At 44.3% G+C, this 12,246-nt stretch overlaps 1 protein-coding gene across 1 annotated transcript in view; it reads left to right on the forward strand.

Moving 5' to 3' along the window:
• The window catches only part of RYR3 (ryanodine receptor 3), a 399,907-nt gene that overhangs the window by 170,128 nt on the left and 217,533 nt on the right, over positions 1–12,246 (forward strand). Inside the window, exons 29-33 of the mRNA XM_032621721.1 lie at positions 2,044–2,260; positions 6,705–6,809; positions 8,459–8,562; positions 9,831–9,914; positions 11,548–11,707. Of these exons, the coding sequence (XP_032477612.1) occupies positions 2,044–2,260; positions 6,705–6,809; positions 8,459–8,562; positions 9,831–9,914; positions 11,548–11,707 (670 nt within the window). The remainder of the gene's footprint in view (positions 1–2,043; positions 2,261–6,704; positions 6,810–8,458; positions 8,563–9,830; positions 9,915–11,547; positions 11,708–12,246) is intronic.

A 12,246-nucleotide genomic window follows, 5' to 3' on the forward strand; every position in this document is an offset into this window, starting at 1 on the left:
ATATTGGGAAGGGGGGAAAAATCCTAAATGTCTTTTACTCAGAGAGATTTTCATTTTCCAGTTTTATCATTAGGCTACACACAGTCACAGTTACTCAGCCAACACTGAGACTCTCTTGCAAGGCTGCCCCACCAGAATATTCCAGTTAAAGGACGTGAGATCTAGTGGAGAGTGGTGTTGTTAGAGCTTTGCTAGATCATAACCTTTCCCACATATACCTCACCCCCCTCCACACACACAGGCTCACTCCATCACCAGTTCCTAACAAAACTGGGATCTAACTGCTGCTTTCCGGCTTGGCCTTCATCACCTTGGTCCAACCCCCCCTCATGTCTCACTGGGACTAGATTGGTGTCAGGTGCCTCCTACATAGAGCAGCTAGAAGAATCCTGTACTTCTTTCTCCTTAAGATCCCTCAGAAGCTGCTCACCGGGAAGAAAATCCCAGCTCAGAGACCTTGCCTGATCTAGCCCTGCCCCCTGCCACCTCATCTCTTAGCCCCTTGGGCTCTGCGTGTTCTCACTCACGCTGCCCTCCACGCAAGCACTTCCCTACCTCAGGGCCTTTGCACGTGTTGTTCCTCTGCCTGGAATGCTCTTCCTCCAGATTTTGAACTCATTGGCTCCTCCTTTTTCCTCGGGGTTAATAAAAATATCTCCCCCTTGGAGAAGCCTTTCTAGCCTCCAATCTAGGACCCTCCTCCTTCCCCGAGTTGTTTCAGTCTCCCTCTTTATTCCCTCATCAGATGTCTCCCAATCAGTAATTATCCTATTTGTTTCATTGGATGCCTGCTCTGTGACACCAGGGACAGGGTATTCTTTGTTCATTGCTGAATCCCCAGTATGGAGAACAGTGCAAGTCGTATGGGCTCGAATACAACTTGGAGGGAGTGAATACGTGTAGCTGCTATGTGTATGGATGGATTTTTTCCTATGTAAAATTATTGTTGATCCTGCAGGGCTGTGTATCTTGCCATGTCTTAATTATTTAAAATTGCAGTCATATTTTCTCATCAATTTAATATAGTTGCAGTTGATCTGCAAAAGCTATATTTCTAGTCCCAAACTTAAGAGCCTATGACCCTCACTTTCACCCTCTTCCTGCAGAGAATCTATGGGCTCTAACCCTAACCCTAACTTAATCATATATATGGGGCTGAAATTCAGCCAGAATGCTGAATTAAAATATTGAAAGACTTCAGTTTATTGGTAATTAGTGCCTGCCATGACTGTGGCCCCCCAAGGATCCTTCCCTCTTCCTTGGGAGGCCCCTGTGGGCACTGCTGGAGTGGGCCAGAGCATGAGGCCTGGATGGCAGCAAGGCGGTGGTGCCCCTGAGAAGGCACTGGGACCCTAGTGAGCAAACACTTGACGCCTATTTGGCACCCCCATGGCTGTAACCACCTGCTGATGCTTCCTCACAGTCGCCCTCATATGGCTACTTTGCGGAACTGCAGCCTCTTCAGTGTTATCATTTCTATTAATGCCTCTTGGCATGTGTACCATTTCTGTTTAATACTCTCGTGTTACTTGATCTTTCACCTGCACCCTAACATGGGAATGTCCTATTTTCCCCAAATATTTATATCATGTTTTCTTTCATCATTGTGTGAGTAAGCGCTCTCAAGTAAAAATACTTGAAGTTCTCATGCTGTAGTTCGAATGTGATCTTTTCAGAAAATAACGTCATCATCGTTATCACTGTTACTCTTTTCAAACTGTACTCATAATATCTACAGTAATGATTCCCCTACTAGAGTAAGGATGAACTTGACTTTTAAAATCTAGTGGTTTTAAAGTATAAGTTCATTTTTAAGAACTTAGCTGACAGGGTCAACTGAGAATCACGGGCCCTGTGAGTTGACAGTCAGCTTTCTCTCCACTGCTCTGTTGCACACTTTAGAGTGTTTGCTGTGATGAATCTGAAATCTTTCACTTCCCCAAAAAATAATTTGGGTGGGGAGAGCTGATCTTTAACTTTCACTTATTTGGGCTGGCATATATATTTTTTAACCTCTCTCTTCCTGGTCTCTCCAAATAACAGAGTACGTTTCCTGATGGGGGGACGTCACGGAGAATTTAAGTTCCTGCCTCCCTCTGGCTATGCCCCTTGCTACGAAGCCTTACTTCCAAAAGAAAAGATGAGATTGGAGCCCGTCAAAGAGTATAAACGTGATGCTGAAGGTGTTCGAGATCTGCTGGGTACCACCCAGTTCCTCTCCCAAGCTTCTTTCATTCCGTGCCCCATAGATACCAGTCAGGTAGGTTTGAGCTGCCAACAGAAGGCAGCCCATGGAGATGATGCTGCATTGTCTTTCAAACATTCTTATCATACATTCTACTGAATTGTCGTGATGTGTGAACAACCATTATCCTTCACGTTTCCACCATAGGCGGCAATTGAGCTCTTGAAGGATTTTGCAACCAATGAACATGGTTAAGCACTTGCTACGTGCAAGGCACTGTACTAGGTTCTGTGAGGCACAGGCAGACGTGTGACAGTATTCTCTGGGAATGCACAACCAAGCTGAAGAGATAAGAAGCGTATGTGGTATTTTTTTTCAAGTCCCAATGTAATATGCAGAGTGATCGTGTACACAAGTAAATGCTAGAGACGTCCTTTATGCTAGAATGTTTCTAAAAGTCTGTGTAGAGAGAATAGCATTCAGTCAGGACCCTTTAATAAACTTAAATGGGGAGGGGCGTCCAGGGGTGAAGTAACAGGAGTGGGATGAATAAGAGCCTGGAAGTAGAAACACAAAATAGGGGCAGGTGGCAATGAATATTCTCCTGTGGCTGGATGCTTGGAGGAGGAGCAGGTAGAAGAAGCGTGGGAAGTAAAACTGAAAGCAACAGGGGAGAGCATGGAGACCTCAGAAGGTGCTGGTAAATGGACATTTTCTTTTTTTTTTTTTTTTTAAGTCTTTATTGGAGTATAATTGCTTTACAACGTTGTGTTAGTTTCTGGTGTATATAACAAAGTGAATCAGCGATACGTACAGACATATCCCCATATCCCCTCCCTCTTGCGTCTCCCTCCCACCCTCCTTATCCCACCCCTCTAGGTGGTCCCAAAGCACCGAGCTGATCTCCCTGTGCTATGCGGCTGCTTCCCACTAGCTATCTATTTTACGTTTGGTAGTGTATATAAGTCCATGCCACTCTCTCACTTCGAAATGGACATTTTCTTTCCCTTCCCAGGGTCTCTGTTTTGAGAGACACATGTTCACACAGTTATGATGAGGAACATACAACAGCTTTCCAGTGCCTCTGCCACGCCAGTGCTATTCACATCACTGTTCTAGATGTTAGAGAAAATAAATGTAGAGGCACCTTGTCTCTGAGGCACTTGGGATAATAGTTTGTAGGAGTATGGCTCTTTTAACCTGTAGATGGTCTCTAGAGTATATTTTCCCATAATATCTCTATGACCCCATTACATTCAGCTCTGTGTGCCTGGTCATGCGTCTGCTTCTTACCTCCTATGGCTAATGATTGTGAATTCTCATTGTCTAGAAATCACAGTGTCTCTCTGCCTGCTTCACAGAGCCTAGTACAACACCAGGAATGTAGCTGGAGTTGAGAATGTTGATAGGAAACGAGGTAGAAGTTTGTGAGTCAGAGGTAATCCTAGGAATCGGATCATCTGCTTGCTGTGTATTTTAGATAAGAAGTTTGAGGGCCAAAGAACTAAAGTAGCTTTTCTGTGGACACAAGGTGGTTAGTGCCCGAGCAAGGAGAGGTTGTACTCATGGACCTGATTCCTACTTCTCTGTGCTGCCCTCCTTACCAAGTTATCAGAGACTTATGTATTACTCAGAAAAGGCTTCCTGGAGGAAGCAAGCCTCAAAGAGAGTTCAAAAGAATGAGGGGAGGTTTTGATGAGGGAGGAAAGAAGGACTGGACCAGAGTGAGAAGAGTTTCTAAACATACAGAATAGAAGATCTGAAAATCAAAGAGTGGAGATAAATCAACAAGCCAGATGAACTTTGATGTCTGGACCCAAAGCTGAATATGTGAAGACCCTGGAATGAGGGAAATGTTGCTGGGAATCAAAGAATAAGGAAGTTCTCTTTGGAAAGGTGTAATTTATTATTTTGAATGAGACTTTGTAATTTTTTAGAATCTATCAGTCTGTGAAATTATTGTCTAAAGAGAAGTTAAATACAAGATACACAGTCAACTCCATCCTGCTTGGGGCACATTAACCAGTTTGCAGATAAAATGTTGTTGACTAGATCCCTATCCTTCAGTGCTACCTGTGTCCAGTGCTTGAAGCACCCCCAGACCCTTGCTGAGCGCTGCGGGGGAGGAGCCCAGCTCCTAGCAGCCTTCCCTGGGGATGTCAGTCTCGGGCCCCAGACGCCCAGGAGGCAGTTACCAAGCCAATATTACTCTATCCCAGCTAGTCACCAATTAAGGTCACTGAAATTATGACGTAGGATTGTTTGTGGAGGCTTCTTTCCACATTTCCCCCTTTTGCTGAAGCAAGTGGTTCCTTCACATGGAAATCACCCTTCAGGCTGTGATTAATTTAAACAGATTAAATTAGTTAACCAATAAAACTCAAATACAGTTGTCATTTGTTTACTAATAATTTTCCCCACTTTGCTCCTTATCAAAACATTATGCCGCTTAACTTTGACTTTTCAATAATAAGTTGTTTCTTTTTTAAAGAGTGTCTTTAGTTGAAAGGCCAATAGTGGTTATGACACACAGTTAAAATATTTTATTGCTACTTTTCTCTGTGGTCTCCTTATACATCACTGACTTAATACACTTTTTCTACAAAAAAAAAATATATACATTTTTTTCCATGAGCTCCCCTCCTTGAAAATAATTGGGATTTTTGCAAGTAGTGGAAACACTAATAATCATTATAATAGAGCTAGAATTGTAGGAGCCAAGGAGGTGATACGGAAGGGAAACAGGTCAAGTGGGCAGGCCCTCCTAAAGCAGGGGGCCATTTCTTAGCCCCAGCTGACTAGTTGCCAGGCAAAAGTGTGGGGCCAATGTTAGCAATCTTTCAACTGGTCAAGGGAGATTAGAAATCTGGATTTTTATATGATATCTCCTATTTCTTAGGAGCTATCAACTAATAAGTGAAAATGGCAATAATGAATTGTTTACTGTTATAATTGTAGTAGTAGTAAATTAAAGAAAGGGGGAAAAAAAGAGAAATTTGAGTCCCCAGTTTGTGACCTTTGTGGAGAGACATGAGCAAGGTACCAGGAAAACACAGAGAAACTTTTCCTGGAGGTACCTGGGGAAGACCTCCAAAAGGTAGTGAGGCATTTGAGCTAACTCCAGAAGGATAAATACTGAGGGAGTTTGTATTAAGACCAGAGCTGGACAGCAGTTAAAGGGTAAAGACAGATTTTTGCTTAGAAGTTATTGCAGTAGGGGGAAAGGAACTCCACCATAGAGCTGGGGCCAGTTCTGAATACAGCACAAACAACTGGGGATTTACAGCCAAGGAGCAGGTTTGGGGTGCAGGTGGGGTGGGCGTGTCAGTGACGGAAAATTACTGAGAGGAACATCACGGGTTGGGATGGATTCTTGCTAAACTGATCTAACAGGATTCTTCCTGAGGGCAGGTCAGATAGATCTGATATCACCTGGGGGAGGATGGGGGATGAATAACTTTGATCAGACATGGAGGATGATCACGTATCAAGGGTGCAGATTGTCACTAAACTAATTTAGCAAGATTCTAGCTAAAACTGGGATCTTGAGGACAAGGCCCAAGGATCAAGCCTAGTCAGAAATGGCTCAGAAGCACCCATCTAGAGCTTGGTCCAAGGAGAAAGTCTTTGTCATTTGCCATGTAACGTGGGGGTAGGAAGTATACATATTATGTGTGTCACGGGGAGCACTAATAAGAATTAAGGTTCCGTGTGCAAGGGCACAGAACTGAGCGACGGTGTGACCTTTGGGGGGAATTTCAGGAGCTTTGAAAGGATGTGTTTGGGAGGACCGTGACGAGAGGACTGAAGAATGGCACTATATGCTTGATTAATACATCTAGTCTGTGTCTTGGGAGTGTCAAGGGGCACTTGGAGGCACTCAGGAGGAGAGCGTTTTGATGTGGTTGTGTTGTCGTGAGCTCATCACTCCGGGAGTTGGGGAGACCGATTGTAAAGCTCTTGCGATGGTCCGGGTAGAAAATAACGAGGTTGAGTGACATAGAGGAGGGGAACCTTCAGAGAGATGATTAGGAAATAAACATGTTGGATTTTGTGACTGATTAGGTGTTGTTGTTGGGGGACGGAATGCCAAGAGAAAAGACACTAAGATGACTTTATGGTGGGGTCATTCAACGAAAAGAGAAAATACAAATAAGACAAGAAAAAGGTTTTGAAGGAAAAATAATGAATTCAGCTTTGAATGACATGCTGAGTTCACTTTGGTGGGAAAATCCTGCAGGTAGTTGGAATAGTAGGTCTGAACTTCAGGAGAGACCATGGCTGGAGGCTGGATGGTCAGGAGTGACCATGTACAAGTGGATGAGATCTCCCAAGGAGAGAGTATAGAGGAAGGGGAGATATGGTCCAGGGGAAGCCAAGAGAGGAAGGAATCTCTAGAAGTAGCCCCTCCTGGGTGATGTGTAGGGAATTCAACTGGGGCACATGATCTGTCTAGATTTTATGACGGATTTCAGTACAGTTGATTCTTGCAGTTCTCACTTATTCCTTTTCCTTTTAGGTTGTTTTACCACCTCACCTAGAGAAGATCCGAGACAGGCTGGCTGAAAACATCCACGAGCTTTGGGGAATGAATAAAATAGAGCTTGGCTGGACTTTTGGCAAGGTATGTGTTTGAGTGGCCGGGCCAGGGTGGAGGGTTGGGCTGCCTTGTTACCTGGAAGCGTTCTTCAAAGACTCAAATGAGAAACAAACCTCACAAGCCCAAACCCACTGGTTCTTACTGACTCCCATCCAGCTCTCACTGAGTACAGCAGCCTTGCTTGGGAGTTTGTTGAACTGCAGTCAGGAGTGCTGGGGAGACCGGCACTGCACAGACAGACCCAGGAGCCTGTCTCCTTCTTACTCCCAGACGCTGGTCTTTTTCTTCAGGGAATATCGAATGTGGTCAACCCTTAGCTCCTCCTTCAGAGCCTCGCATCTCCCTTTCTCTTCAGAAAAAGCTGTTCTCTCTGCATGGCTAGTGAAAAGAGGCCGATTCGTTGTTGTGAATCAGAATTTGTTTAGTGTGGTTTTCAGATGCATCACTAAGATTAATGGACACGCGGAGGAGGTTAGGGAATCTCTTTCACTAGAAAACATTTTCCAAAGAGGATGTAAATTGGCTCTGTTCTGTGACTTGTATAGGGTCATGTCTGAGGGCAGAAGGATCTGTGATTCTGAAGCTCCCTACGACCCTGACACTCGCAGATAATGCACATTCCGGCTTAGTTAGTGAAAGTGTCCCTGCACTCTAGCACTTATATGTTGATATAGCTCCCATAAATATCCTCCTCATATACGACCACCTCTTTGCTGTATGCTCTTTGAACACCACAAACCTCTCCTTTGAGAACGAATTACAATTGCAGTTGTAACTTTATTTCTATGATGATTGTATTACTGCTCCATCAGACTGTATCCTTCATGGGGCTGGGGCTACCCCAGCTCACCACTGAACTCCTAAGGTCTAGCTCACTGCCCACCACATAGTAGACATTCGACAAATGTTTGTGGAATGAATTAGTTAATGTCTGGATCTACACCGTCCAATACAGTAGCTATGGGCCACATGTGGCTACTGAGCATTTAAAATGTGACTAGTCTGAGTTGAGATGTGCTATAAGCGTAAAATACACATTGGATTTTCAGGACTTTCTATGAAAAACTAATATAAAGTAGCTCAGAAATAATTTCTTATATTAATTACTTGTTAAAATGGTAAGGTTCCAGGTGTATTGGGTTAAGTAAAATACATTATTAAAATTCATTTCACCTGGTTTTTTCGTTTGTTTGTTTGTTGTTTTTGTTTTTTGTTTTCTTGCTTTTCTCATATGGCTACTAGGAAGTTTGAAATTACAAATGTGGTTCACATTGGTGGCTGACTTTGTGCTTCTATTGGACAGTGCTGGCCCAGATTCTGTAGTCCTTTATGTTCTGAAGAATGCTACCCTGCAGTGGCACTATGGTTCCATGAGTTTTGGACAGGCAGGAGCATGGCTACCACGCATAAAATGGCTTCTCTAGGAAAGTATGTTCTGAGTGCAGACACTTGACTAGAAGCAGTCCACAGAACACAAGCCACTGGCAGCCTGGGGACGGCGTGTATCATTTATTAGAGAGAAGATTGTCTATTTGCCTATCAGCAAATAACTGTCTTTGTCTTGCCTGATATGAATTACCTGGACCATGTTTCAAAAGCGTGTCTTTTCTGTTTCCCAAGGCAGTGCCAGTTGTCAAAACTTAAATTATATTCTTTCTTATGTTGTCACCTAGATACGGGATGACAACAAAAGACAACACCCCTGCCTTGTTGAGTTTTCAAAGCTACCTGAAACTGAGAAGAATTATAACCTACAAATGTCAACTGAAACCTTAAAGTGAGTGTTTAATTGAATTGAATTTGGATTAAACAGTGAGTGGATGACTTAATGCCTTATAACTAAACTACAAACCTGTTGTCTCTCGAAAACATCATGCATTCTGACAGATTAGCCAGGATGGGGATTATTCATGCCATGAGAGGATTCAGCATAGTGAATAACCCATCTACTATTGTTTTTTAGCGTATATAGTTCTTTAGAGACCATTTGCTATTTGCCAGGGACAGGGAAAAAGTAGGCAGAAAAAAAAGAAGAGAAACTTAGAATCAAAGGATCAAGTGCCTCTTTAGTTCATGTATAATTAAGGAAAGAAGATAAGATATATAGTAGGTTCTAGGTCATACTGAAATTGGACAACTTAACCTAAGTCTCCATTTTCTCATCTACAAAATGAGGATAGCAATAGTTCTTATCTCTATATACTTGTTGTAATGGTTCAACGAGATGATAAACATTTTTTTAAAAGATAAGGCATTTCTAAAAATGAATGGGAAAACATGGTTTAATTCACAAAAATTCAATTTAAAAGTAACTTTTAGCTTCTCTGTGATCCCACCTGTGGTTTAAACCCTGATTCAGATCTTCATTTTTTTAGCCCCATTTTATATCTCCCTTCTCGAATTCCCTTTGTGCTTGTTACCTGTGCTTCTCTGCATTGTATTTCTCTGTCTGATAGTTGGTGCAGAACTTTTTAACACCGTGGTCTTGCTGGTATAATGATGCTCTGTCAGGTTGCTTTGTCTCATAGGCTCCCTGTATGTGATGTCCTCCATCACACTGACCCTTCTTGAGGATGTGGCTTTGGAACCTCATGGTGTCCAGCACAGCTCAAGACACTTCGTACAGGGAGCACATGGGAAATACTTGCTGACCTCTGGGCTCTCTCAAAGGGGCTATTAGCTAATCTTTTGTTGCATTCTTGCTACCGTCTAAATCACGAGTTGGCAAACTAAGGTCCACAGGCCAATCTAACCAGCCACTTACTTTGGTAAAAAAGTTTATTGTAACAAAGCCAAGCTCATCACTTTGTGTATTTTCTATGGCTATTTTCGCTCTGTAATGGCAGAGATGAGTAGTTGTAGCAGAGACATAAGGACCACAAAGCCTGAAACGTTTCCTCTCTCGCCCTTTACAGAAAAAGTTTGGTAACCTCTGGTCTAAGTGAATGAATATTGTCTGTTTTTATCACTTCAGACACAGGTTAGGGTTCTCACTGTCCTTCACCTTGCAGTTGACCCTTGTTTCCTCTCTCCGTTACGTCACAGAACCCTCCTGGCCCTGGGGTGCCACATCGCTCACGTTAACCCAGCTGCTGAGGAGGATCTCAGGAAGGTCAAGTTGCCCAAAAAGTAGGTGATCATTTAATGGTCAGAGACTTTAATGCTTCAGTCTGAATTTTTAAACTGGGAGGACAGGAGGCCCACACACAGAGGCAGGTGATGGCCCCAGATACTTCTAGCACCAGCTCAGGATGTCTCCACCAGGTACCTAGACTGCCCCGAAACCCCCAGACGGAAGCCGGCTGAAGTAGAGTATTTTCAGTGCTTCTGCCTGGACCTATACTACTATCTACTATGGTTAGTTTTGAGCCAGATGTGGCACTCAGATGGATACGCTGTGTTGGTCTATAAGAATAGCAGTTGGCACGGGAGCTTGAAGTTCGTCGGTAGCCACAGCAAAGATTCAGTCCTCTGTCACTGGGCCAAACTTGCAAGTCCCTTGTGGAAATGTGTGTCACTGCCAAGACTTAATTTGGCCCCTAAATCTGCATGTGTCCTCTCCCTCTCGTCCGTGCATTCACCGAGCCATGTGTCCTCACACATTCAGATGCGAGCCCACGGGCGCATCCCCTGGCTCACTTGCTCACCCGCACATGTGCCAGCCTCGGGTGCACACGCATTCACACCCAGGTGTCGTAATGACTTATGAGCCAAGGCAGTGCCAGCTCTTAATCAAATGCTTATCTTCCCCTTCCTCCCTGTGAAACTCCCAAGCTGCCAAGCTCCACACTCAGAGGCAGCTCCTGGTGCCAAGAGCAGCTCATCTGAGAGGCAGCAGCTGAGAGGTGGCTGGGGGCGGTGCTCAGCAAACAACACATGTTGACTCTGCCCAAAGTCAGGCATCCCTAGAAGGTGGATGAGGGGCAATATCATGCCTACAGTCGACCTTGTATCTCGCGCTGCTCACAGGTTCTTGGGTCGAGTAGCACTGGTCTGCAGGTCGTCACATTTGGGCTCTGGCCCTGATCTGGGCAGTCTGTGGCCTTGGCGCCCTGGATGCCTCTGGACTCACATTCCCACATGACTCTGGTCAGTTACTCTCCTGTGAGTCACTCCACACGGGGCCCTGCTCCTCTCCACTCACACGATGCGTCTACCTGGACTCACACTGAGCTTTTCCCGTCTTCACGTTATCTATCAAATTATCTGTCGAATTACAGACATTTGTGACTCCTGGACTGGACAGCAAACCATGAAGATCACTCAAGCTCACAAACTCTCTAATGTTATGATTTTTTAAACTTCTCAAAATGAAGGTTTAGTTTTCCAAGACTGAGTGATCATTCTTTGCTGATTTGTAAGAAACCGTTTGGCTCAAGGTCCTGTCCATGCCAATGTGGTCATAAGCTTTTGTGCTTTTGAAGCGAGACCAAGGAGCTTCGGGTGATGTTACATTACACTGAATGTGCCCATCGTTTGTAGGGCAGAGTAGTTTTCTTAGGAATAAGGGTGGATTTGCACAGACCATCCACTTTCTCCAACAGTCGCCTTAAGCTGTGACATGCATTGGCAAAAAGGATGGTGGATGAGGGTCTTCTTCTAAAGACTTGAGATAGAGCTGAGCTGTCCATTCTGCCAAAGATAGAATCTGTGACTGTAGCCTTATTTTCCTAGTGTCCTGACCCTGTGCTATTGGTCTAAAATCTGGAATGGGGGAGCCGTACAGTTCTTTTCAAAATATATATTTTCCATTTACTTGTAGCTACATGATGTCCAATGGCTATAAGCCAGCCCCTTTGGATTTGTCTGATGTGAAGCTGTTACCTCCTCAAGAAATGTTAGTGGATAAGCTTGCAGAAAATGCACACAATGTTTGGGCAAAAGACAGAATAAGACAAGGATGGACCTATGGCATTCAACAGGTGAGAAGTGCTGGGTCAGGCCTGCTGGAGAAGCCAGGAGGTGTGATCATGCATTAAAATGCCATTTTGCTTTGGTGGGTATTAGATTGGAAAGTGGAGGTTGCCCTTGCACTCTGTTCCTCATGCCTCAGCACGTTCATTATTTATAGAATCACGGGGCTGGATGGAATTTGTAATGGTCACATTGATATTAACTCCAGGCATAATTCCAGTTTTTCAGCAATGGATAGACTTACCTTTCCTTTGTTGGTCTGGTTCACTTGTGATATGTTGCCCTGTGTATATGGCCACTGGCCGCATCTTCTCTCATTCCCCGTCTTGTTGCTTGCCTCACGGAGTGCTGAGCTTTCGTGCACTCTCCGAGGCCAAGGTAAGGCTCGCATAAATCAACGTCGCAGCTCGGCAGTATTTCTGGGATGGTCCCAAGTATCTACCACTGAAGGGGAAGCTAGCCCAGGAGAGAGACAGACTAGCCCACCAAGAAGCCTGTGCCCCCTGACTTCAGTCCACAGGGCCAAGATTCTTGGGCAGGGTTCTTA

Source organism: Phocoena sinus, chromosome 2 (assembly GCF_008692025.1).
Source record: "Phocoena sinus isolate mPhoSin1 chromosome 2, mPhoSin1.pri, whole genome shotgun sequence".
NCBI classification, from domain to species: Eukaryota; Metazoa; Chordata; class Mammalia; order Artiodactyla; family Phocoenidae; genus Phocoena; species Phocoena sinus.